The sequence below is a fragment of the Falco biarmicus genome, chromosome 4, assembly GCF_023638135.1.
Source record: "Falco biarmicus isolate bFalBia1 chromosome 4, bFalBia1.pri, whole genome shotgun sequence".
In the NCBI taxonomy this organism is placed as follows: domain Eukaryota; kingdom Metazoa; phylum Chordata; class Aves; order Falconiformes; family Falconidae; genus Falco; species Falco biarmicus.
Window position 1 is genome coordinate 47,706,628 of NC_079291.1, and position 26,299 is coordinate 47,732,926.

The 26,299-nt window shown below is 39.6% G+C and overlaps 1 protein-coding gene and 1 long non-coding RNA gene across 6 annotated transcripts in view; one reads left to right on the forward strand and one right to left on the reverse strand.

Moving 5' to 3' along the window:
• Window positions 1-1,743: 1,743 nt before the first annotated feature.
• On the reverse strand, window positions 1,744-7,689 carry LOC130147945 (uncharacterized). Its single transcript, XR_008821433.1, has 3 exons — window positions 7,096-7,689; window positions 3,618-3,711; window positions 1,744-2,288 (listed from the first exon to the last, which is right to left on the reverse strand). It is a non-coding gene; the product is annotated as an uncharacterized LOC130147945 (long non-coding RNA).
• Window positions 7,690-7,872: 183 nt separating this feature from the next.
• The window catches only part of CREM (cAMP responsive element modulator), a 35,907-nt gene continuing 17,480 nt past the window's right edge, over window positions 7,873-26,299 (forward strand). For 2 of the 5 annotated variants that reach the window (XM_056335901.1, XM_056335903.1), the window contains exons 1-4: window positions 7,877-8,027; window positions 12,928-13,038; window positions 13,683-13,806; window positions 26,100-26,191. In XM_056335901.1, the coding sequence (XP_056191876.1) occupies window positions 12,998-13,038; window positions 13,683-13,806; window positions 26,100-26,191 (257 nt within the window). In that variant the 5' untranslated portion in view covers window positions 7,877-8,027; window positions 12,928-12,997. Of the gene's footprint in view, window positions 8,028-12,927; window positions 13,039-13,682; window positions 13,807-26,099; window positions 26,192-26,299 lie in introns of those variants that run through there. The other 3 variants (XM_056335900.1, XM_056335902.1, XM_056335904.1) reach the window with 3 other exon arrangements.

Here is a 26,299-nt window from a genome sequence, read left to right on the forward strand (position 1 = left end):
TCAGCAGAGAGCCAAACAAAACGCTTCACCAGGTCAATATTACTGTAGATCCCTCTCCTTCCCCTTTAACTCAAAAAATTGTGTAATTGCCTTCAGAAAGTGATTCAACCCCCTTTTTTAGCAGTGTGACCACTTTTAATGAAAGATACATAGATCATGTGCACCATAATAGAATGTTATTGAGAATCATATAAAAACAATCCTCACAAGGAGATGCTTCTAACACAATGAAAAGGAATTGCTCAACAGATACTGTGCGAGGAAGAAGCCTGCTTCTTTGCTAGGTAGAGTGTTTTGGAGACAACTGTCGTGTAAATCTTGAGTGGTTCTAACACTATACTAAAACTGTTAATCCCAGCAAACTGCTCTCTGACATCTGTGTGTGGGGTATGTATACATACACATAGATGGAAGAAAAGCATTTGAACTCGGAGACTGCACAGCCCTTAGTGATGATTATTCCTGGACAATACAACGTAGCTTTGAGACAATGTTGAATTTGCAGAGCTGTTGTTTCCAGAAAATAAAAGGACAAAATGCACAGAACGGAGCAAAAATCATATATGTAGAAATCATCTGTGTAGACTTTTATGCTGCGTGGTCTGGTTACTATCAAACTTTGTTAAATCACTGTTTTATACCAATAAGCATATTTCTACTTTTCTCTTACACGAGTGAAGTGCCTCAGTCCATCCATGGCAGCCCATTTCTAAAACATCATGTTCCAAATTAAACTAGACATCATTCCACTGACAGTTTCCTCAGGTTCTCTTTGAGAAATGATGTTAGAAATATATATATTTTTCTCTCAACTAGTTCAATAAAACACATTTTTCATACTCAATGGAGACTGAAACCTCCTGCAATGTGCAAAAGTGGTAGATAAATACAATGAGAAAAAACAGTACATAAATAAGCCAGCTGGCAAAATAGCATAATCAAGGAAGTAGATTAGTTCAGCTAGCATTTGATGAAAGAGATTTCCTCTTCTGGAAAAATATGTTGCTTTAGCCATTTATGTGTACTACTGGTAGTTGAAGAACTAAGAGCTCTTGACATGAAAGAAATAAAAAAGCTCTGTCACATAAACCACACTGTGAATAGCCTGATAATCTCCTGTTATACTGAACATCATTCCATTTAATTATTTTTCACTTGTATCCCTTCCTTCTTTTTAAAGCTCCCAAACACATTTACTTTGCATCTAGTGAACTCAATTTATTCAGTTGGTTTTGCTTTTCATTTTTTATTCTTCATTCTTGCTCTCCACTGCCATCTACAACCATCTACCACTAAGAAAATAATTCTGCTTTCCCGTCGAAAACAACTTACAAGTACTAGAAAATCTAGTCTACAGACAGACTGCTAACCAAATGCAAATTCTTCTCAGTATTTTTTTCATATTTTCATCACATATTTTTGAATGAATATGATATATGCATATGTATTTGTCTTTTATGCATTATCTGAATGGCTGATGGCATTCACATTGTGTGAGGTAGTTTCACGATGTCTTATTACTGCCTGCCACATTATTGCATTGGCTTACCTTGCTACAGGATAAATCTTTTGCAAAGCACCATCATGTGTAAACAGTTTTTGGTATGCGCATTCCCGTGGTACAGTATATTCACATTAAGCTACCTGAGATTTTTTTAAACCTTTCAGGAAGCTTTTCATACTGGCAAACTCCATTTTCTGTGTACTTCTTCTAACACAGCCTATTCAGAAGACTTTTAATAGTGAAGTTTTATGTATTTTAATTTTAAATAGAACTTAAGCAGTTGTTTGAAAAGTGACATCATTAATATTCATAAGTACAAAATAATGTTTTATACAAACCTTATACTTTTCACCAAAGAAGTTCAAAGATCTCTACAAACAGTAATAAATTGTACATGGTTAAGAATACTGTGAAGTACACATTATGTTCATGTTATGAAGAAACTATTATACAGGGTAAGTTCATTATTCAGTAGAGGAAATGAGAAAATTTTATGTAATAGATCTCAGTCACCATTCCTCTTTTCTGCTGCAGCAGAAGTACCGTCATGCATATATCTTGAACTCACCAGTCAATCCTTCAACCATTTCAGCCACCTTACACTGTTACCTAGTCAGAATATTATTTTTCCACTATGATAATTTCTCTCATGAAATGGTTAAGCAACAAATGAGTACACAGCAATTCATAGAATGTCAAGTTATATGCCAGACTATGGGTTTCCCCATTCTTTTCTTCATTCTGGCTCCAGTGTGCAGGGAGAAGACAGTGATGGAGTCCTCACCTAGGAATGGTAGATGAGGAAACACATTGTGAATTGTGTCAGTTTTCCCTCTCATAAAGCTTTTCTTAGAAACACCACACCAAATATCTAACTACACACTCTCAAATCATGTGAGTTGTTTGTGGTGTTGGTTAAGCAGTAATTAATAATGTGACCACAGTTTAGCTGCTAATGTACTCTGGTTTGCTTTGGCACGGTTTGATGCATCCGTAAGTACCCCTCCTTTCAAACTACAGGACATACCAGATAGTAATGTATCACTTGTGATTCCTGTTTAGTATGTATAAAATTAGATTTCTGATTACAAATCCTAAAAAAAGTTAAAAAAAACCCCACCCAAAACCCCAAAAACCAAAACCCACAAATAAACCACATCAAAATTTTGTATTTCAGACTGTACATCTGTGCTTTGGGATATAAAGTATTGTAGCATTACTGCAAGCTATTATCCAAAATCAAATAGTTACTGTTGCAACGGAGGGAAGACACAGTCACTCAATATGAGTGATCAGCAGACTTCGTTTATTGTCTCTTACAGTCACCTTTTATGCCTTCTTATAATTAGCTCATACATATTACAAAAGTTAAGCTCATTATTGGTTAGTTGCCTAAATACCAAGCCCACCCCTAGTTTCTCTTCTGTAGTTTTCTGTTCCCACCTGCAACATTCTTTTCCCACCAAAATCTTCCTGTTATTGTGTAACAAGGACAGCCAAAGACAGTGTATTTTGCTTTACTTCAGATAAGCTGAGAGCGATGTGCATTTTTGTCCAGCCAGCTGGACTATGTCTATGTGACCCTTTTCAGCTAGCCAGTTATCCACAAATTACAAACCCAAGAAAATCAAAGTAATGATATTTTAAAAAAATTGAACTAGATTAGTACTTGATACTCCCTTCAACAATAGTGACCTCCTTCCACATAAAGAAGTCCTGTTATTTACATGACATAAGGTAGTGCACAGCTGGCTGAGGTGCTGCAAAGCCCCACAGCTGTTAGGCCAAGCTTCTCACTAAGCCACACCGAGAAATCCTCAAGGCTGCTCCTTGCTGCACTTCTGGCTTCTACAACCCATAAAAGTCAAGGTGGTACCTTAGCACAGCACTAATTTAGGCAGTATCGATTTTCAGGTGGGCAGTAGTGAAAAATAACAATAAAAGGATCAGTAATTTGCTCTTATACTACTTATATGGTCACTCAGTCTTACTTCCATCTTAATGTAGTTTAGGAGAGGAAACGTAACTAAATACTTACAAACCTACTGACATGTAACATTTTTATAAAGCCTATATGCATTTGAGAAAAAAATACAATTTACAAAGCTTTTACCTTTTACAATATTGTTCAATCTTTGCCTTTTTAAGGGTGTGTCATTTCTTTCTCTATTTGTAAGCCAATGGAAATGGATATTTTTCTTGTGTTGCTAGTGGTTTTTAAAAAAATAATAGGTAAATGATTAGTCTTATGTATTTATTACAGTATTTTATATTTTATACTTTTTACTCATTTATATTTTATAAATATAAATATATATATAAATATATATATATAAATATATATATAAATATAAACTTTTTACTCATTACTACTACAAGCGTAGTTCTTGCCTAATCTGTTGTGTTTCAGACAGATAAGTATTCTGTTGCAGTATGAGGATATTGGTTACTTCTGACTTTCATCACACTTACAAAATAAGTTGTGAAAACAGTGGCTATGTGTTGACTGCACTTTCCTGTGACCACTCTACAAGTTCTACACTTGCCCTTCTATGCCTTTAGAGGCAATGAAGGAATAGAGGTAGGGTTATTTAATGATCAGCTAAAACTTGAGTGGCTGCAAAGAGATCTGTGTTCTAAATATTTTATGGTAGTTCAGTCTTTTCTAGGTTCATATACCCAATAAGGAATTACTTTATGAGCTATGACAACAATTATAAACTTGCAGTCTTTAAGGAGACAAAGATGTAGACATCAAATATCAGATTGCATAAGTGAAGAAAAACAGAATGCTGTTAGAAAAGCCTAGCAGTGAGCTTCATTAAGTATTATGTGAGACTACATCTACTGGACATCTTTCAGCTAAGCATTCAGTGCTGGCATAATAAATTACCTATAAGTTATCATTTTCTTTTTATAAATAACAGTTAGGGCATTTCAGACAGAATTTGAATAAAGGTTTTTCTTTAACCTAGAAGTTCTATTTCACCATTCCTAAATGTGTAGGATGTGTAGGTGTGGAATGGGCTGAAAAGAGACGTAACACACCAAATGGCTCTAAGATGAAAAAAAATCACAGAACAAGTATTTAAACAGCAGTCAAGATGTCAATACTGGGATCATGTCTATAATGCATAATCAAAGCAAAAATATTAAATATCAGTATTATTTCAAATAGAATGCCAGTCTATTTTTGTCAGCCTAAACTATATCATCTTCAAATGTCTGAAATGTACAAACAATATAAATAGCGTATCCCTTTTTCTGTCTTATGCCATGACAATCTGTGAACTTTTTAACAAGAAAACTACATATGTATTTCATAAGATTATAACTGAAATGCACCAAGTTCTTTTAACCCTATTCCTTAAAAAAACCTACTCAAAAGACAGCTGTGAAGACCCAATATATAAAATCAGTTGTCTGAAGATTACATAGATGACATTCATATTGATGTGATATGCATTGGTGAAGTATTTCTGTTCTCTACAAAAAACCATCATGTCTCTTTTGGTGTCAGTGCCAGCTGAAGTTGCTCCAGCTCCCTGCTCATGTATTACCCCTCCCCAGCAGAGGTAGCACAGCTGGTAGTACAGCAGACCAGACCTAAGAATTCATCCAGGTTAAAAGAAACTTTCTTTCCTGACACAGTGTTTCTAACTCTTAATTACTTCCCCAGACAGGGCTCGGGGTTGCCCAAGCAGCTATACCAATGTCACTGAGCGGGTGGGAACTGCCAAGGGCAGCTGCAGGGTGCTGAAATTGACAGTGCTTTTTCAGTTACACTTTGAACTTCTCCTTACAGAACTTCCCACTTTGCCCACCAAAGCCAAAAAAACTATTTAAAAAGTAACTGCTACTGAATGGTTGATACTTCCTTGAATCTGTAGGACGCAGTACCAGGTTGGACATTCCTGCTTACAGAGAAAAAATGACCCAGGTAGTCATTCTGATGGCAGCAAGGTGCCTGGATCTCAAATTTATGTTCAGAATCATCTTACATAAATTATGACAATCATATAGAATCCTGACCTGTGCAGTCTTCTTATGTATTGCTTTTGGTCTTAGTATTTGAAATTAAATTGGTTCATATCAGGGATTGATACCAATTTGATTAGAACCATTTTAAAATGACACACTTTTGTAGCAAAGGTCATTTTGTCCTCAGTTAAAAAATATACTACCCCAACCCTGCTAGAGTAGGAATGCCACACTTCCTTTTCATTGCCCTCCTCTTCCAGCCCAACTTCATTAAGCCATATCAAGAGCTGAAGGTGGCTAGACATCTTTATATTGCCAAGGATTAACTCCCTTTGGCAGTTCACTCACTCCTCTGATACACTTTATTAAATTATCAGAGAGAAGAGGTATAAACAGTAATCAATTCTGAGTTAAACATTTCAAAGCTGCTTATGACACATTTGAAAACTAATAGAAAATACCTGCTTTTCCAAATCCATGCTGTAAGAGTTCCATGGAAATTCTCAGCTTGTTTATAACTAACTCATTCCAGTGGTTTCCTTTAACACACTCATTTGAAATTTCCTCCTGTTTGTAATCCAACTTCTACCTTCAATAATATTTTTGAGGCGCTACTAGTATCTCAACAGCTACTTTTGGCTTTTTGAGTATACTAAGCAAAGACGGAATTTCTTCCAAAGGCTTTAGTAGAGTTATTCTCAGTAGTTTTACACTTGTCTGCTTGTTTGGTTATCTTATTATTCTATCAAATATTTTCTAATTGACCAGAGGTTTTCTAGTAAAGCACATCTTCTGATGAATGGGCATAACATTATTGCACCTAATGGGTTAGCTGTCAAACCAGGAGGTTATTAATCATGGGAGGAGAACCTCCTATTGAAAACCCTGAAGACATGTAAAATATATGCAACAAACAAAAGGAGGGAAGCAGAAGTCAAAACAGGAAGGGGGTGTTGTTCAATATTTCAACAAAGAAAATGTAGGATGAAAACTGACAACTTGCATAAGCAATAAGGAAGATAAAAATTTTGCATTCTTTGAGCTAGATTGTGATTTTGATAGCTGTGTTAAATAACTTTGGTGAGACAAATTAACAAACTTAAATAGTTAAAGGCAAAAACCTTTGCAAATAAATATAACCCATCTTTTATGAAGCCAGAGATAAGAGTTATTTGGCTTTTTTTAAACACAGGAAATCAATACCCAGGTTCTCTTCATTCCATGAATAAGACTGAATATTTGACCTGTACGGACATATCACCAATCCTGACACACACATCCTCCAATTCTTCAATCACAATGAGTCACATGAAATTAACCTCAAGTTCTCATTCTTATTTAGCACACTACTGAATAGCTTCTCACAGACAAAAAACACTAACAATGTAAGAATGGGTAAAAACATTACATAAGTTCAGGATGTAAGTGATGTATAGACATGTAATTTAAAATATACTGTACTACTAAAATACTGAACAGCAGTAAGGCGCATGATGGTAAAACACCACTAGTAACAGAGTTTAGGGCCCAAGCATTTATGGCATTTTAATGTTACTAAAACTGAGAATATGTGCCTTATACTTCCTGGAACAAGAAATGGTCACACATACAGGACCAACCAAACGTGACTCATGACATTTGAATGTATTCTTGTGGTGGTGAGCGGGGAAACACGCACCTAGCTCCTGTTCCTTATCTCTGGGCAATTTCTGATTTATTTAGCCGAATACATACGAAATACGATGTCACACTTCAAAGAGGAAGAGACGCCGTATTAGGAATAACTGATACGAGGGATGTGCTTTCAGTAAATACAAGGATTTACACCAGCTGCGGGCAGTAGCTCCGCGGTGGGGCCTTGCTGCTGCTGGCTGTCCCACCGCCTGGCTGCCTGCGAGGCTTCCTGTCCCTCACTGTGCGGCACCGCCACGGGGGCCGCCTGCGGCCTACGCGGCGCCCCCTTCCCCGGGATGGCGCCAGCCCTGCCTCAGCTGGGCCCCGCGGGCAGGCCTCTCCCCCGGCGCCGGCGCGGCCCACCCAGCCACCCTTATCGAGGAGGCCCAGCCGGCACGGCACGGCGCCGCTACCCGCGCCCCTGGGGCACCGAAGAGCGGGACCACCCCCCGCAGCCCGGCCGAGGCAGCCCGGCCCCCCCCGGCTGCGCGCGGCTCCGTACGACCTCCGCCAGGAGCTACCCGGGCCACCACCGCCCCCCGCCGGCAGCGGTGTGGCCGCCCCTCCCCCACACCAGCCGGCTCGTCCCGCCCCCCGGCCAATGAGAGGTGCCCGCCGGTGGCCCCGCGGCGGCGGTTGGCCAACGCGTCAGCCGTTGGGCGCCCCGTAGCCAACCGGCGGCGCCGCCCGAGCCCCGGCTCCTCCCCTTTCCGCGGCCGCTGGGGCTGGGAGTCACCGCAGACGCCATTTCCTCAGCGCCCCCGCGGCGGCGCGGCTGCATCAGCGCTGACGTGAGGCCGACGTGCGGCTCCGCCCGGCCCAATCCCCCCCACCCACTGTGACGGGGGCAGCACGTACAGGGCGGCGGGTGAGTGCGGGAGGGGGCGGGGGACACGTGTGCGCGCAGCCCGACCCCCCGCGGGCCGGGAGCGGGGGAGCGCAGAGGGCAGCGGCCGGCCCCGGCAGCGCGGAGGGCAGGGCAGGGTAGGGCAGGGCAGGGCAGGGTAGGGTAGGGGGGCGCTGTGCCGCTCGGCTCAGCCCCTGCCGCCGGGAGCGCGCAGGAGGGAGTGGAGGCGCGTCCCCGCCGCCGGCCGGGAGCGCGCTGCGCCCAGGGAGGGCGGCGCAGGCCGGCGGCCTGGCACGGCTCTGTCGGGCGGCCCCGGGACGTCTCCGCAGCCTGGGAAGGGGCGTGTGGGGTGCCTCGCTCCGTCATGGGCCGGGAGCCGAGGTGCCCGCCGGGCCCTGGCAGGTGGTGGCTAGGGCCCTGCCTCCAGAGGGAGGCTGGGGAGGGAGAGCGGCTCGACTCGCCTGTCGGCGGCCGGCGAGGGAGGGGACGGGGCTGCGAGCTTCCCGCTGCGGTCTGGGAGCCCCGGCACGGCAGGTCCCGGCGGCCTCCGGGGTGCTGACCCGGCTGCCGGCGGGGAGAGCGCTGGCCGCGGGAGGGGGTCGGCCGTGGTACCCGGTGGCGTTTTCCCCTTAGTCCCGTAGCCCTGATCACATCCTTGCCTGTAGGGTTTTCCGTGCTGGGACAGGAAAACAGGTGGGAGATGACGACAGTGGGCTTCCCGAGCCCCGGGCCTTGCTCTGGGTTAGTCTACATCCACCACTGCCATGTCAGCATCTTACTCGGCGCTGAGTGGAGATGCACGTTACATGATTCCACAGATACTGATGCTTAAATGATCCTCTTACCTATTCAGGAACTGGTCTGAACAGGGACCGTGTGCCCTTTTTATAGCAGACTCAGCATTGTCTTATCTGGGTTATTGAGGTGGCAGATGCAGCGTGATGGGCAGCATGCTTGTGCTTACAGTAATGGCAGGTTGGGTTTTTAGATTTTCGTTGAGGGCTTTGTTAAGAGATTCTAGGAAGAAAAGGATGGGGAAGAAAATGAGGAAACATAGTTTAGGAGACACAAGAAACAGTATTCTGCTGATACTGAAACCAGAAAAATTACACTTTCAGAATCTGGTCTGTTGCGCTGTCACTTGTTTTATGTGGCTGAATGCTGTGACCACCTTGCCGGCTGGTGTGGTTCACAAAGTAGTGTAATAAAACAGATCATAGACTTCAGACTTGAAAACACAATACTCTTCTAAACTAGTGCATTCTGATAATTTCCACGCTTACCATAGGTTCATCAGTAAATGCAAAATAGCTGTTTGTAAATTCACATCCCTGCTTTCTAGTAACTTCCCTCTGAATAAAAGCCTTCAAAGAGGTTTGGAGCAAGGGATGAAACATGTTTCTTAGCCCCTTAAAATTTCCTTTGTGTTAAGCCACCTTTGTAAACAGTCTCTGATGTATAAAGTATTGTTGAAATAAAGAAGTTGTCTTTAAAATGTCTCTGGGTATTTAATTAGACAATCACACATTTTGAATTATGTAAAATACTGTACCAATTTGCTTACGCAGTTTAATTTCACCAAAAGACATTAAATATTTATATCGATATTCAGCGATGTAATTATAAAACTAATAGCAGTGGTGAGGGGGGAGTAAAAGAATTTTTTGTGCTCTTTGTTACACAAGAACACATCTTGATGGGGATGCTATCCTTTGCTTTTTATCTATGGACAAAAATAGAAAAGGTTCACAACTTCAGCTGTAAATGACTTCCAGTTATTTAGGTCACCTGGGCAGCGTTTTCCTCAAGCTAATGCTGCCTGTCAGTATTGCCCTGTTGGGGGTGCTGCTGCTATCAGCTGAAGAAGCTTTTGATGTGCACTATATAGTCTTAATCCTGTTTACCTGTTACTGACCTACTGTACATTAGTCTCAGTGACAGTATTAAATGTGTACTAACATATATTGGAATGTTGCTAGCTAGATAACAGTTAAACCTCCTGCCAGATCCTGAAGATGTATTTGCTATTGTGTAGGAATAAGCAGGTATCTCTTATATGTTACGGAAAAACATTTTTTGTCCCCTTTTTACGAGAGGTGTAACTTGTTTATTAATTCAAAAATCCAGATTAATATTTAAAACTACTGTTCAATGATGGTAGGCAACCAAGGTGGAAAATGTAAGAAATGAATGTATTGATACTGAATATAAGATTAATTATATTCAAGCTTTAATCTAGGTAACATTTTTCTGTATTGTTACCTGATTTTAAACAGGACCTAAGACCATGTACTTTAAACTGCTTGGTTTTCCTTTAAAAAAATAGAAGGAAGGTAATGTAAACTCTGTGTGACATGTAATACTACTGATACACTTTTTAAAAGTATTTTAAGTGCTTGGCAAAAGGTTTTTCTTACTTTGAAAATTAAAGGCAATAAATATGTTAGAATTTGCTTGCAATGTAGGCTGATTGAATGTGATACATGTGGAAACTTTATGTTTGTAGTTCCTGGATTGATTTAATAACCATTTCTTACCATGGTCCATATTACTGATGTTTTAGAAAAAAACATAATCTTGCTCTGTATTTTTCAGTATATTTATTAAAAACAGTTGGATGCTGAAATGATATATGAGATAAGACAGGAAATACACAAACCTGTACATCTTAGGTTATAGGAATCTGAGAGTTTATGAAAGTGCTAAAGACAGTGATAATCTAGACTGGACCATGAAATTCAGGGGTTTTTTATCATGCATGGTCTTCAGCGGTGCACAGGCCCACATGAATTGACATGGCCCTGTACAGCTATGTCACTTCTAAACCTGTGGGCTCAAGTGACTGCAACTGACCTTCACCTGCAAGTTTAGAAACCCCCTATGGTTACATCTATTGATGTTTCATAATTTTGTAACATATCTGAATTATGATACTAGTGTGCTACATTTTGTAGATAACTAGTGTATCGTTTAAAATTACTTATGCCCTTTGTCATTTTTTGTTTCAGTTTTATAGGCTGTAGTTAGGTTTTTACATTTGAACAGCATTTTTAATTAAGTCTCTGTTTACAAACATACTAGGATTATGAGGTTGTCAAAAAGAAGTTGATTCTAGCCTCTCTAGAAAGAGTATTTTGCTCTGTTCTAGGGTAACAGTTGTATTTTATGGCAGCCAAAAAAAACCTAATTAAAAGCAGTATACAAGTTCTCAGATTTTATTCCACTTTGCTGAAGATTTAAAATAAGCAGTCATTTGTGTTAAGTCAGAATATACACAATTATAGATGGAAAATCTTTAAATTGTTGAGTTTTTTCTGTATGTCATAAGTCTTAACATTACTTGTCATTTTGCTGGCATGTATAATACTTGCTGTTGTTTTTCTGATTTAACATAAATAATCTGAAAAATACAGTCCTTTGTACTGTATTTTGTAAAATACTAGAAATAACTTTTGTTCTGCTGCGCTGACGTTCTTTTCAAAGCTATTTGCTAACTCAGTTACTGGGGCACCGCAGATTAAGACTTTGGGAGAAAAATCCTGATAAAGTAGTAAAAATAAATACTTTTTTTATAGTGTTCTGCGATCAGTGAGTAATTATAAACTAAATTTTTTACAACATGAAGAATGGCTTTTGCCGGCTAAAATTTCAATGGAATGCATTCAGTAGGAATAGAAGTACGTGGGTTTTTTTCCAGTGCTAGATTATCTGTGGCAGATGGCTTTGGAGAAGAAAATACTTCAGAGCCTGTATGAAGTCAATTAATTCTGACTATATACCAATCTTTAGGAAGAGATTGCAATTAATGTGTTGCCAGTACCTATGCAATATTTAATTTTCCTTGGGTTTTCATTACTTCAGCAGTTTTGAAGCTTGTGGAGGCATTCTTACATGAACCAGATAGAGCTTTCGTGTTTGAGACTGTGGATGGTCCTAGTTTACTACGAAGGAACTTTTTTTTTCCTTCTACTTTTTAATTATTATTGTTATATTGAATATTGCATATACAAACCCAGAATGGTTTAATAACATGTCTTGTTATGGAAAATTATGGTGGAAAGCTTAGTGAAAACATTCTCCACAGAGTGGCTCAGCATTAGTTAATTTCACTAGATCTTTAATTAGATTGTATCTAGAGAAGAAGGTAATTAGTGGTAACTAACAAGACAGGAATGTAGAAGGACTTTAGGTGTAAAATGTCGCCTTATGAATCTAATCCAAATTGATATTGGTATAGAGTATGTAACTTCTATTGGCAGAAATACTAATGTTAACCCATAAAATCTTGAACTGTATACAGCTTGGCAACCAGTAGCTGTAGTACTGTTATGTGTGGTCAGTAGAATACCGTTGGAGGAATATAAGCTAGAAATACACTCCCCTGCATCATTTGACTAGATTCCTTCTCGTATTTTCATGCCTTTATTCTAGGCAAAAAGGGTGATTTTTAGAAAAAATAATTATTTAATCTCCTCAAAGATTGTGGAATGTTCTGTATAATAATGCTGCAAAAGGAGCTGGGTTTACATTTAATTTGATTTAGTATAGGTAACTTAACACGTGGGACTAAATTCAGGAGTCTGAGTCAGGTGCAGAGCAGACTTCCTTCCCTGTCTTTTCCATCTCCGTGTAAGACCTGAGAACTATCAGCCAGCTGAAATAATTGAAGTTTGAGTTCAGACGGGCTTGCCATCCCCTAGTTACAGTAGCTGAACCTGAGGAAGCAAGATCTGTTGCTTCTTAAATTCCACAAGTATATCGCACCTTCCTTTTGCAGCCGCGTTTACTTGTGTGGGTGGGAGCATGCCCACAGGGCATTCTGCCTGCCTCTGCCTGACCCTATCCTGTCTGTTCTGTTTGTAAACTGACCTGTTGCCATGGCAATGTTTGTGACATCACCTGTTCAATGTTGCACCTTCAGTGCAGGGTTTGGTAGGAGAGAAAGGGAGCCAAAGAGAGCCAAACTTCTGTTTTAAAACACACCTTCCATTATGACTAAGTGTGCCAAGAAATACGGAAAAGCAACCATCAGGTAATTGCATTTTTATGTAGCAGATATATTTGGAAGCTTTCTTGGTGGAGTTTAAACTCATAAATTGAGGCTCAGGGAGTTGCTTATTCTTCTATGAAACTTACCCTACTTTTAAACCTGCAAAACAAGAATTGTTGTGGGTCTTGAGCCCAGAGTAGTTCACAGACAATTGAAGTGTAGATCCCAGCCAGGGGTTGGTATCTCAGGAGTTTTGAGAGGGCTGTAGCGGCACATGGCTGCTGGTCAGCTTGAGCCTTGTGCTGTGGGAGATGTGAAGCACAAGGGACCTGCTGTGGGCAGTGCTGGTGGTCCACTCTGGAGTGCTGCACCCCCAGTCCTGCTGTCAACACTGCACGGGACCCAGGGATTCTGTGCTTATCCCTCCCCTGAGAACCATTTCCAGAACTGCCTCTCCTTGCAGCTTTCCAAAGTACTTGTTTTAGAGCTCGTGGCTATATTAAGGAGTATTTTAATATGGGGGAACGGGAAGAAAGGACATCAGTTAATCTGATAGTTTTGAGAAAAAAATTGTATATTTTCTGCTCCAAATATAAAATGGTCTGGAATTGCTCTTTTCTCCATCAGTGCCTGCTGATATACCTCCTTGTACTGCATTATTTAGATGTGTATGTGCTTACTTTTAGGCAGATGACCATGGAAATGGTTGAATCACAACCGGATGACAATGCAGTTGATTCTATGCCAGAGAGAGATGCTGGTCACCTTCAGAATCAGCCAGGCCGAAGTCAGATTTCCCGAGGATCGGAGGTAAGTCAAAATGTGGAAATATAAGAATCAATAAAGTAGTATTCAGAACTGCTATGATTTTTAAATTATCAGTTTGGAGTTCCCATGTTCTGTAAGTCTTGTTATTAAATAGGAAAAACATAGCAAAGCTATACTGAAAACTATGCCTGTAGTATTTAAGGAAGGGCTGATATAACATGAGGTCTGTTAAAGGGTAACACCTGTAGGAGACCAGGCTTTTCAGAGTGATCAGTAGGCACATTTTTGGTTTGTTGTTGTTTTTAGTGGGGTTTTCCCCCTACTTTTCCAAGATGGTCGTGTTTATTATGGAGATGGGAATAGTGTCATGGAGAGCTGGGGTGGCTGAAAGATCAAACATACCTAAAATGTGTGTTCCCTGAAGAGGTATTGTATAAGAAAAATGAAAAATGCATAAAAGTAAGCATGGTTCTTTACTAGTTCCAGTTTTTGTACCAAACATGTTTCATCTTCTTGCAAGTACATTTTTAATGTATGCTTGTTTTGTTTCATCCCTGTGCATCCAATGACAGTGTCTAGAGGTCTGAAAATATACTCTGTATGTTCTGTATGGTAGTTGTACCTGGATTCTTCTTTGGTTAATGGATAAAAAATGACATAGTGCTAATTCTCAGACATTAAAAATACGCACTGAAACGTTCAGCACTTGAGAGAAATAGTGTTCTTGCCAGTATGAAGATTTATGGCTTCAGAAAGCTGTATAGACTCTCTAGAAGGATCGTCAAAACCCCTTTATGAAATAAGGGAACTGATTTTAAAAAACATCTTACAGCATTTTTTCATCATCGGAAGTTAGAAATTAGTAAGTGTTGATGCCATATATTTGGTATGTTAGAAACTTGATTTACATTATAGGTATATTTTCAAGACTGAATACAGCTTTTTGCTGTGTCTTCAGACACAAAATAAACTGCAAAATATTTATAAACACTTGTTATTTTTGTTAGCTATGGTATTTGTTGTGGTTTTGATACCTACAGCATTGGGAATATTGTTTGAGGGTTTTTTTCTTTGAGAATGGAGCATGAAACCAAGAATTTTATTTGGTTTGCTCAGTTGATGTCATCCTCTTACTTGTTCTTTCTTTGATAGCTCTGTTCAAATTCTGCATTTAAACTTTACAAGGATGATTTACATGTAAACTCAGTTGGCTTGTGTAGTAGTCTCTGCAAAGTACCTGTGAATTTTGTCCCTTAGGATGCGTAATGTTGATTTAGAGACAAAGCTTTCACTAATGCTGTAGGATGGCTTCTGCCGGGTCCCCAGGGAAAAGTTTCTATGTTTATTGGCATTTAGTGCTTGAGCAGAGTGTGTGAAGGTTCAGCTGTACTGGCTGTGGGTCTCAGGACTTTCAGTTAAAATTAATAACTGAAGTAATGGTGGGTCTTGGTCAGTTAGCACTGAAATGAAACACACACGCTTCAGTTTGAAGGCTCAGGATAACAGGCTGGAGTGTACGTCTGGGGGTCCCTCTTTTTGGTCCGGCGGCCCAGAGAGCTGCCCTGGACCCGTCAGAGCTGCTGGGCGCCCATAGCTGGAGTCTGTGTCCATCTCCTCGGCTGTCCAGAAAAGTGGGGTTGATGGAGTTGTGGCACTGAAACAGTGCAGCAGCCAGGCCCCCAGCAGACAGGCCTGCCGCAGGCTGCCCCCCTGCCTGGGGCGGCTGCCAGCCCCTGCCCACCCCCTTGCCACCCTGAGGCTCAACTGTCGCACCATTTCTTTTGGTGAAACGGGCCCTGAAGGGAAAGTTTATTGCTGAAAGGCCTTGTCCTGACATTTCTTTGGCTTAAGATGAGGAGGACTTTCCTAGTTTTCATTCCTGCCTGGCAGGCTTAGAAGGTGAGAAGCTGTGCCACGGTGGGGGCTAGAGGCGGGCGCTGGGAGGTTAACCCCTGCGGGGTCCCGGACCTCGCCTGGAACATCTGTCTGATGTTGCTGGTACGGGACAGGCAACCCGGGGTGCCTCTGAGGAACTTGTGCCTGTGGTGCTGGTCAGTGCCTGTGGATTTTGACTGTGTCAGAGGGCACGGATAGCTCCTCCCTTTTTGGCCTCCGGAGCAGTGCAGTTAAGAGAAGACAGCCACTTAAAGGATGCCTGGTCACTGAAAATGAGGGCTCCTTTTCAAACATCTCAGGCTGTTTTTGTTGGTTTGTTGCTTGGTTGTTTTGGTTTTTTTTTTCCAGACAAATATTTGTTCAACCTTGGTTTTGTTCAGTCATAATAAAGCATTTTAATACGCTCTCTTTCAATACTCAATATGTAGTTTTCTGTCTATTATCAAAGAATTGCAGAATGGTTGAGGTTGGTAGGGACATCTTGAGATCATCTAGTCCAAACCCCCTGTGCCAGCAGGGACGGCCAGAGCAGGTTGTCCAGGGCCTTGTCCAGTTGGGTTGTGAATATCTTCAAGGACGGAGTCTATACAACCTTTCTGGGCATCTGTGCCAGTGGTTAACTGCCCTCACAGTAAAAAAGGTGGAGATTTTTTATGTTGAGGCGGCATTTCACAGTTTTTTATTTGCTCAGGGTTTTTTGTTTAATTATGACTGGCCAGGGACTGACTAGCAAAATGCTGAGGGATGCAACTCCATATGAGGTGGGTGTTTTGTGGGTTTTTTTGTGGTTTTGTTTTTCCCTTTTCTGGAATTCAGGATTTTTAAAGAAATACTTGCCATTTAGTTTTGAAAAGGTGGAAAAGGTGTTCAATAAGGTGGTAATTTTTAGACGGCAGACATTGTTTTGCATTGTTTTGTGCTGAAGCATTCTTAATGTAGTCTCTTCTGTTGGAAGGGAGGGGAGACAGTAAGAATGTCTGGGCTGGAGCACTGTGGTGTGATGCACTAACCTGCAATGCTAAGGAGTACTTATTATACAGTATTAGTAGAGCGAATATAATTTTGTTTTTGTTTTTTTCCCCTGGCTTGTGTAATAGATACTGCTATATACTCATGCAGTTTTTTGGTGCTGAAAATAAAATTACTTTTTCTGCAAAAGCAAAAATTAGTAAATTAGGCATTAGCAAAAATGAGATGCCTATTTCATCCATTGAGGCAAAATCGACACTTGCGGTCTTTAAAGGGTTATTTTAAAAATAAAATAAATTAATGCAGAATAAGATGGCATTTATAGTTTGATTTCTTGCATCCCTTACTTTCAGCCAGTTAAGGGAATTGACACGGTATTAATTTGGTGATCCATCCACCAAAAGAATTGGGTAAGAAAATACAAATTTGTAAAAAATTTGGTCATTGTCTTTAGAAGCTGTTGGAAGTGTACAGAACACCTGTACACAAGTTTGATGCCTTCTCTTCAAGGAAGAACAAAAGTGCAAAGTGGAAGATTTCTCAGCCAGTTTTGAGATGGGGCTCCATGGGTTCTGTCTCACATGCACAGAACTTAGATTAATAAATATAGGGCTGTTTTTAAAAGGAAGTTAATTTGCATTGGAATATTCTGATAATGTTGATGACAGTCAAACTTGTGTCTTGGAACAGTTACATCTGCATTGATATTCAAAGAGAAATTAGACATACCTTTTGCAGGATTTCTAGAGTCCATATTGCATTGTGTTGCCCTGTGCTCAGCTGCACAAAATACAACTATCAACGTAAGAGCAATGTACTTAAGACCTTTTTCAGATTTGACAAAAATACTTTCAGTTATGGGTTTGTTTTTGTTTGGTTGGTTTTTTAATCTTACATCCTTAATGGGTTCTTCTTTGAATCACTTTTTTATGAACTTTGTCATGTTGTATCAGTAGAGCTGTCCGCTGTCTTGGCCTGAGATAGCATTGGTTGACACCTTGGTGCTGGCCATGAACTGAACATGGGTCAGGAGTTACAGTGTGGGAGGTGCTGTCAGAGAGCAGAGGGAGTTTTCCAGAGCCTGGAGTGCACAGCCATTGCAAGCTGGGACTGCTGAGGTTTAGCACTTAAAAGGTATTCTCCTTGTGGGCTCTCAGCTTAAAACTTTGTGTTAAAGCTTGCTCCCAACAGATTGAGTGCTGTAGAAGTTTGCGAGGCCATTGCAGCTCTAAAACCAGCCTGCCAAATGCGAGTCCAGGATATTTAGCAAAGCTGGTGTTTGAGGATTATAAGCTTGCAGCCTTGTTACCATTTTGTGCTTCCTCAAGGGTATGCTGTCACCAAATCGCTGCAGTCAGTCTGACCTTGTCTTCCTTAAAACTGTGTGCAGCTTTTTTGGCATTAGCTTTGGAGTTGACCAAAACTTCCTTGCCTTCAGCTTTTCCTCATAGAGGCTACTTGGTGCCTGAGTGTGGTGAGTCCTTTGCTCTTTTATTAGATGAATCCAGGATGGGTTTGCCTTTGCCTTTTTCAAAAGTACTTTTACTTTACTTCTGGAGACCTTGTATTGTTTAGATTCTACAGCAGGGACAGAAATTAGGTGGAGCTGTGTACTGCATATTTCGTATCTGTAGTACTTTGATAGGGAGAAGTTATCTGACATTGGGTGACAGGAGTGCGTACATCCACAGAGTAATTGTTCAGATGGACAAGGCATCTTGAAGTCAGATAACTGATGAATAACCTCTTTCTCTGAAAGAATGTGCCTCAGTATGAAGATAGTTCATGGTCTTTTTTTTTGCTGGCTACTTTTCTCTCCCCTCTTGGAAGAGGGAGCACTTATATTTCCAACCGTATGAAGTATGGGACCGTACTGCTGTGGCAGAACGCATGGTTGTTATTTGTTGAAGCTATTAGACTTGGCTGTTGCTTACCTAAAAGGATAGAACCCAGAAGGACATTTCAGCATCTTAAGTCTCTTTGCCATTGCCAGGGACATAGCACTTGGTTAAACAGCGTAAGGGTTTAATGTGTTAAGCCTCCCCTCACCCGCTATGTTCCTGAGTCGCTTCTGTGGATTGTTTCCAGCCATTGTGCCAGACAGCCGTTGAAGTAATGATGTTAAAGGTAGCATTGCTCATCGCTGATGTCAGAAAGTAGGGTTTTTGCCAAGTTCGTTTCAGTCAGCATTTATGCATGGTAGCGTCAAAAGGTTCTAGTGTTTTGCTTAACACGGGAATATGCAATTTTAAAACAAAGCAAAGGGAAATGTGAATAAAAAAAATACTAATACTTTCTCATTATTAATAAATAAATAATTAATAATTTATAAAAGGAGACGCCAAATATGAAATTGGAAAGATCTTTTTCAGTCTTGGTTATAGAAAACAAACCTAATAAAAAGGAATCCTAACATCCAGTCTAAACCTCCTCTGGTGCAATTTGAGGCCGTTTCCTCTTGTCCTGTCAACATTTGCGGAAACTCAGCAAACAGGGATCAAACCAAACGGAGCTGTTTAAAAGAGATACAAATGAAGAAACAAATCACTGTTGGTTTGATCCAGTTTTAAAATATTACTGTCTCCACTTCCCTTAACCCTGCACCCCCATTTAGTCTATTATCTGAATTAATGGGAACAATTTCTCCTGTGATACTGTAAACTTTAGTCTAAAAGGGTATTAGCTGAGTGTTTCTATTTTTTTCTTCTGTGCTTATACTGAATAAGGAGCTTTTAAATGAATGTAATGTTTCTTAATCTTGAGTACTGGATTACTTCCTGATTATTTGTGCCTGACCCATTGTGTACTAAAAAGAAACTCATAAACTGTTTACCTTGTACTGTTTTGTGTGTGGTTGTATGCAGAAAGTTCTTTCTGATACATACTGTGTCAGGTTGCAGCTCTCACAAAGATAGTAGTAAATCAGAAGGTTTGGTGAAATTGTGATTGTAATATTTTGAAAAGCTAGCATGCTTTGTAAACATTTGGATTTGCTCCATTGCAAAGTATGTGATAAAATTATTTGCAGCTGCTCTGCATGTAATATCCTAATGGCTGTTAACATTCTACAACGTGATTTAGTGTTGGACTTGGCAGTGTTAGGTTTACGGTTGGACTCTGTGATCTAAAAGGTCTTTTCCACCTTAAATGATTTTATGGTCTTTCTGTGAAGTCTGGGTTTAGGATGATGTCAGCTTTGGCACAAAATAGGTCATACTTTTTGGATCTTCAAGACTTTCTAGATCTCAAACTCAGATATCTGTTTCTGATAACCATATTTGTTTTATCTATTGGGAAGAAGGTTTGTATGTCCTATTTACATGTTGCTATTTAATGCCATTTAAAGAATGATTGTTTCCATTTCAGGGTTAGAAATGCCCTCAATTGTTCTATTTCCTGAAAAGCGGTTCAGTTTCCTATAACAATTGAACAATTACATAGTGAATGTTGACAAAGTCCTGTCTCTGTTTCCTAGAAGCATTGTTTCTTTAAGTTAATTGGAGCCAACATCTGGGGTTTTTGATAGCAATGCATCTTAATAGTAACAAAACTTTTTTTTTTTTTTGCCTCAAGAAAGTAATGTTTCATGGACAAGCCATGGTTTATGGATCAGGAATGAAAGAGTCTTTAATATTTGAAATTAAAAAAACCCAAGCCTTCAGTATAAATACAGAAAAATAGAAAACTTCCTTTAACTTTCTTTTGTTGTAGGCAGCATTCATCATGTTTTTCTTCTCACTGTCATTTCTTTTTACCTTTACTGCTCATATCAGATACCTTTGGGGGCTGAGAATAAAGCTATGAAGGGAATAATACCAGAATTTTAGATATAAGTCTGGGTTTATTCTTGTGTGTGCAGAATATTGAAATAAGGTTTTTTTTGTGCAGTTTACTTGGAAAAATCCCTGTTTATTGTATGATTAATATTTGCCATTCTCCTTCTTTCCTGAGTTTAGAGATACTTCATCACACAGAACTTGGGATCAATCATAGTGTTTTCCTTTTGCTTCAGTATTTGTTTCTGTTAATAGACTTAATGGTAATAGCATAAATATTGAACTGTTTCTTAGCCTGTAGTTGTTTTAACTGTTTCTTAACCCATTCATCCTCAGTACTGATAGCTGAGAGCCAAGAGCCGAGGAAAGCTGTGGGTACTCTTAAAATGTCATCAGAAAAAGGGATCGGATTATTCTTAAACAGAACACTTTCTTGAGCTGTGCTAGGCTTAAATAAGGTTCAGCTGTTCTTTATTTTGTTGTTGTATTGAAGCAGTGATACACTCCAGCTCTGTTTTGCTTGATGTATAAATACATATATGTAAAGAGAATTTATTAAACTAAATCACTTTACAAAGCCATGCATTGCTTTATTGAACAGGGGTTTTTTTCTGTCTGAAAAGCTCTGATCTCTTGAGACATCTGTCTGAAAAGCATAACTTCTTGCCTAAAACAAAGCAAAACCAAAGCAGGTCTGGATTTTTTTTTTTTTTTTTAATTTATTAAGAGCATTTTGCCCTGTATGCTGTTGCAGCACCATACTACTTCAGTGAATACTGGTATTTTTGTAACATTTCTTAAGGTTCTTCCTAACCTTCATGCTAGTGAGAGAAAATTTAGTGTGTGGTAGCTTAGAGTTGTTTTTAACTAAAAAAAAAAAACCAATAATGAAGTCCCTGGAGGAAGGAAAAAAAAATATATTTACGGTTTGTTAGGGGACAATTTTAAGCTTTCCATACCATTTGGAATGGGCATACACACCAAACTTTTACTTGATAAAACTAGTTTATCTCTACGTCTGATAATTACACACATTAAGCTATTTTAGATGTGGCATCAAAACCAGTTTGTTTTAGCATCACTTCTAAAAGCATTTGCTGAAGTCTTAAGGCATGTTACTTAAACACGATGATTGTAATTTTTGCAAGTTTCTGTAGCTGTGTCAAGTGCTGGAAGAGTATGCCCAGCTGTAATGCTAGTGCAGTTGCCTTTTGGTCAAACTGTTCATGTCCAGGGTGTCATTCAAGCCACACAGCCCTCAGTCATTCAGTCACCACACATGCTAGCTGTTCAGGTTAGCTCTTCTATTGTTACATTTTCATGAATTATTTGGTGCCTCATAACTCTTCCTCTCAACCCCATCTTTAGTTTCTCTTCATTCCTACCAGTCAGTGCTGCAAAATATACTCGTATGGTGCAGGAAATGGCAGGGGGGAAGGTGGCAAACTGCCAAGCAGTAGCAGCTCTACAAGCATTGTGTAGCGATTCCTTAATGCTTCCTGTTTATCTTTTAAGAAATTGTGTCTTGGAACCCTGAACTTACACAACAGCAAATTTGTGTAATAACATGCCCTTTCTTCAGCATATCTTGCAGTTTTTCAGTTTTCTTAAGTTCTGTGAACATGTTTCTAATGAGTCTACAAACTCATAAATTTGCAAATATCTCATACTCTGTTTTTGAAGATGTAATGTAAGTAAACATATTGTATTCAAGTGAATCCTTGTTGATTTAAGCAGGCCCTGTTAAAGCATCTGCTATTGCTTTTTGTGGGTGTGGATATGTAAAGACCAAAAATAAGAGCAACCTCAAAATAAACATTTGTTTGGCAAATCGTCACATGTTTAAAGTTGCTGATGGATCTGTTGGAGCAAGTCCAGAGGAGGGCCATGAAGATGATTAGGGGGCTGGAGCACCTCCGCTGTGAGGACAGGCTGAGAAAGTTGGAGTTTAGCCTAGAGAAGAGAAGGCTCTGGAGATAACTTGTAGTGGCCTTCCAGTACTGAAAGGGACCCTACAGGAAGGATTGGGGAGGGACTTGTTGTCAAGGCGTGTAGTGATAGTACAAGGGGTAATGGCTTTAAACTCAAAGATTTAAATTAAGATTAGCTAGAAGGAAGAAGTTCTTAACTGTGGAGGGTGGTGAGGCACTGGAGCAGGTTGCCCAGAGAAGCTGTGGATGCCCCATCCCTGGCAGTGTTCAGTCCCAGGCTGGATGGGGCTTTTGGCAACCTGGTCTATTGGAAGGTGCCCCTGACCATGGCAGTGGGGTTGGAACTAGATGATCTTTAAGATCCCTTCCAACCCAAACCATTGTATGAAAACAGGGACCAGTGCAAAATGCTTAAGAGTTTTCACAGCTTTTAAATAGTGAAAAAGACTAGAGAGAAAGAATTTACAGTGTTTTGAAATTGACTTGGCCTCCCATTGGTGTTATTCTTTGTAGCTAGGAATGCTTTTCCTCTAGTTTTCTTAAAACCTGATTGTGAAATGTCAACCGAATTGCTTTTTGCAAATAGAAGTGATATCTCTAGTAAGGGAGACTATACACCTGTTATGTGTGAACTGTTTTACCTGCAGTCATCAACATGTTAAAGAAAAGACGTGTTGTCAGTCTTCTTGAGAAGCTATCTTTAATGTTTGAGACTTCTTAGTAGCTTTCAAGTGTAATAGATACAAAGGCGTATGTAAGTATCATTTATCTCAGAGATTTGAGAAAAAGAATAAAACCTTGGCCAGATACTGAATATTTTATTTGTAAGTTGTAGGTATTGATGGTGGGACCTGGTGAGGTATTGAAACTAGATCACTATTGAAACAGGTGCAGTAGATGTTAAGAGAGTTGGGTTTGGTCAAATTTGAAGTAAAATCAGAGTATTCAAAATAAATATTTTTTAAATAGAATTCTAACTGTAATTTACCAGAGTGAACTTTATCAGGTAAACATATTATAGTCGTTCCCAGTTTCCATCAATGCTTTTCTTCAAGTCAGTATAGTCAGAACTTAGAGGCAAAAACAGAGGTCTCACTCCAAATCTCAGAAGGAGGAGTTTCGCAGGATTCTCTTGCCAGCTGCTGGTGTGTCATCTTAGGGGAGTGGAAGTCAACTATTTGTTGTACTGAGTGAACTCTGTCTGTCTTCCTTTTGCCAGAGGAATAGAGACAGGGAAGCTGTGTCCGATTAATACTGACTAGTTGGTTCCAGGGTTTCGCTTTTGTTATGTTTGAGCATGCTAATGGCAAATAAGGTGATTCTATAAGAAGGACTTGAAGATGCTGTAAAAGACTCCATTACAGAGGTTGTTCAGCCTTCTGTGATCCTCTTAGGTACTATCCTGCCACCTGGCATCTCCTCCAGATAATTTGGCTTTAACTTGATATCCTGTCTCTGCCAGACAGTGGGGAACTTGGGAAGTTATATCAGTTTAAAAAAAAAAAAAAAAAGTATGCTGAAGGTTGACATTAAAACTTGCATGACCTCTCCCTCAAACAGTTGTAGCTTTAAACCAGAAGGTGCTCAAAATTTTTTCTTGTAATGCTGTTGCTTTTTGGATGAAAAAAATGCTTACCTATGTAATGTTCCTTACTGTTCTGTTACTGTCATTTTACTTGTAGGAAGGTTGTTCATATTGTTATTTGACTTTTCTACTTGCTCACCACCCTGTAATGTATAATGTATTGGCAGACTAACATGAGCTCAAAGTTATATTTGTTCAAATGCAGAGCAATATGTTAAAGTTGAAGTCTGAATGATGTCCAGGAGAAAATGACAATGGTTTCCATTGATTAGCATTGTGAATGTGGTTGCTTGCTATCGGAACAAACTGAAATGCTAAATTTATCTTTGTCTTGATGGAAATTACAACTTTCGGAGTTTCGTGCAGAAAATGTCTTCTTCCACATTAAAATGCTTAAATCATCTTGTGATTTCCTTACCTTCTTCCCAAAGTATGACTGTTCCTGGCTTTGGCCATCTTCACAAACTAGTTGTGGCTATTGGTATAACCCTTAGTGGAATGGGAACATTTCAAGGCACTAAGGTCTTGCTTTCCTGCTATTTGTCTTGAGACAAATAGATTTTTATTTTATTTTTTTTCCCCCTGTAGAATGAGAGTTCTGTTTTGAGATAGGATGCCCAGGCTTTTGCCTGTGTAGTACTGTCTTAGTTTGGAAGGTTTATGTATGCCAGAGGCTTGAAGGTTGATCGACAAGCACATTGCCATAGGGCACTGGAGAGAAATGCCTTTCAGAACATCACTGTGCTGTTCAGCATTGGTCCATCCCGCGAAAGGATGCTTACGGACTTCTTGAAGCTTTTGTATTTCTGTCAGTCAGCTCTGGTTTGGTTTGGGGCTATACATCTATAGACATGCAGAAGTACCTCTCATGATTTCTAGGTGGTCTTTGTTGTTAAGCTGGTGTAGAGTTTTAATGTTATTTCCTATGTATTACCCAGCTACATTAAATAATAATATATATATAATAAATAAATGAGGCTACATTAAGTATTTTTTACACAGAACTGGAATGTAATAAAACTAACAAGTGAAGAGACAATGTCATTCTGCAATAACCTGTAGTTCTTTCAAGCGTTCTTTGAGTTGGGGTGACCCAGGCCTTTAAATTTCCAGAACCTTCCAGCCATTTTCTGATGAGGTCAAGCAGGTTTTGTTTCTAGCACCAAGCACTCAGGCCTGGCAGCTGCATTAGTTCTAGAGGTCTTTCTTGTCTTCCCTGAGCTGCAGGGAAGGCTTTGCTGCACCCAGGTCAAACACTTGAGTCTTCTAGTCACATAACTCAAGTTGGTTCAGTGTTAGCTTAACACGGTGCTGAGTCTGAAACTGCAGTCTGGTCTGTCTTTATGTGAAAAGGTCATTTTCCACACTAACTTTACAGCAGTGTTTCAGTTCGGAAATCTTAGACACCAGTAGTTCGGAGAAATTGAATGAATCAAGAAAATAGTGTGTTTTTCTTGTTCAATAATTGCTTTCAGTCATGTGTAATAAGATAGTTGCTGGTAAAGTGTGATTCAGTTCTGGGCCTTAATGTCATCTTGGGTAATTTTAAGAGAAAAAGAACCTGTGAAAACACTGCTAATAAAGGTCTGAGAAAATGAGACATTGTGGACTTGTCAGGGGTTCCTAAAACTTGCAGAGTGTTGCTAAGTGATGTATATGTATTTATGAATATGTGTTGGTAGTGTAATAAATGTATATATTTAAATAAACTTATTTTCAAAATAGCTTTTGTGTGGTTGTGAAGAGGCTTTTGTATTGTATACTATTATTTAAGGTGATGGACTATTGCATTAGTGCAATATTCCATACTTCAAATGTTTAATTTCAGTTTAAAAGCTAATTAAATTGTATATTATATTATACTTAAATCATCTGTTTTCAGTAGTTTTTGTAGGTGTCATTCACAAAAAAGTAACCTGGATCACTTTGATTTTTTTTCTTTTTCAAATGGAAGATGTCATCTAAGTGGCTATGTGTTGCTAACCTCATAATTTGTGATTTGCTTTGGAAAAAGGAAGTCCAAGATCACAATTAGTGATAAAAAAGTGCACAAACTTCCTGTGTGCAAACATGGAAGGAGTTTTTAGATATAATCTTTTACTCTGTTGCAATCTTTTCTTTCTTTTTTTTTTTTTTTTTTTAACGAAGTTACGAATTTCAGAAACTTTGCTATTACAGGTAGCATCGATTGCAGATGAATCTGCAGAATCAGAAGGGATAACTGATTCTCAAAAACGTAGGGAAATACTTTCAAGAAGGCCTTCATACCGGTAAGGGCTTTTAATTTTGGTTTTACTCCTTTTTGAAGGCAGCTTATATATTTTAGCAAATCTGTCTGAGAAAAGCCAGTGACTTAATTTTCTCATGGATATGGAATT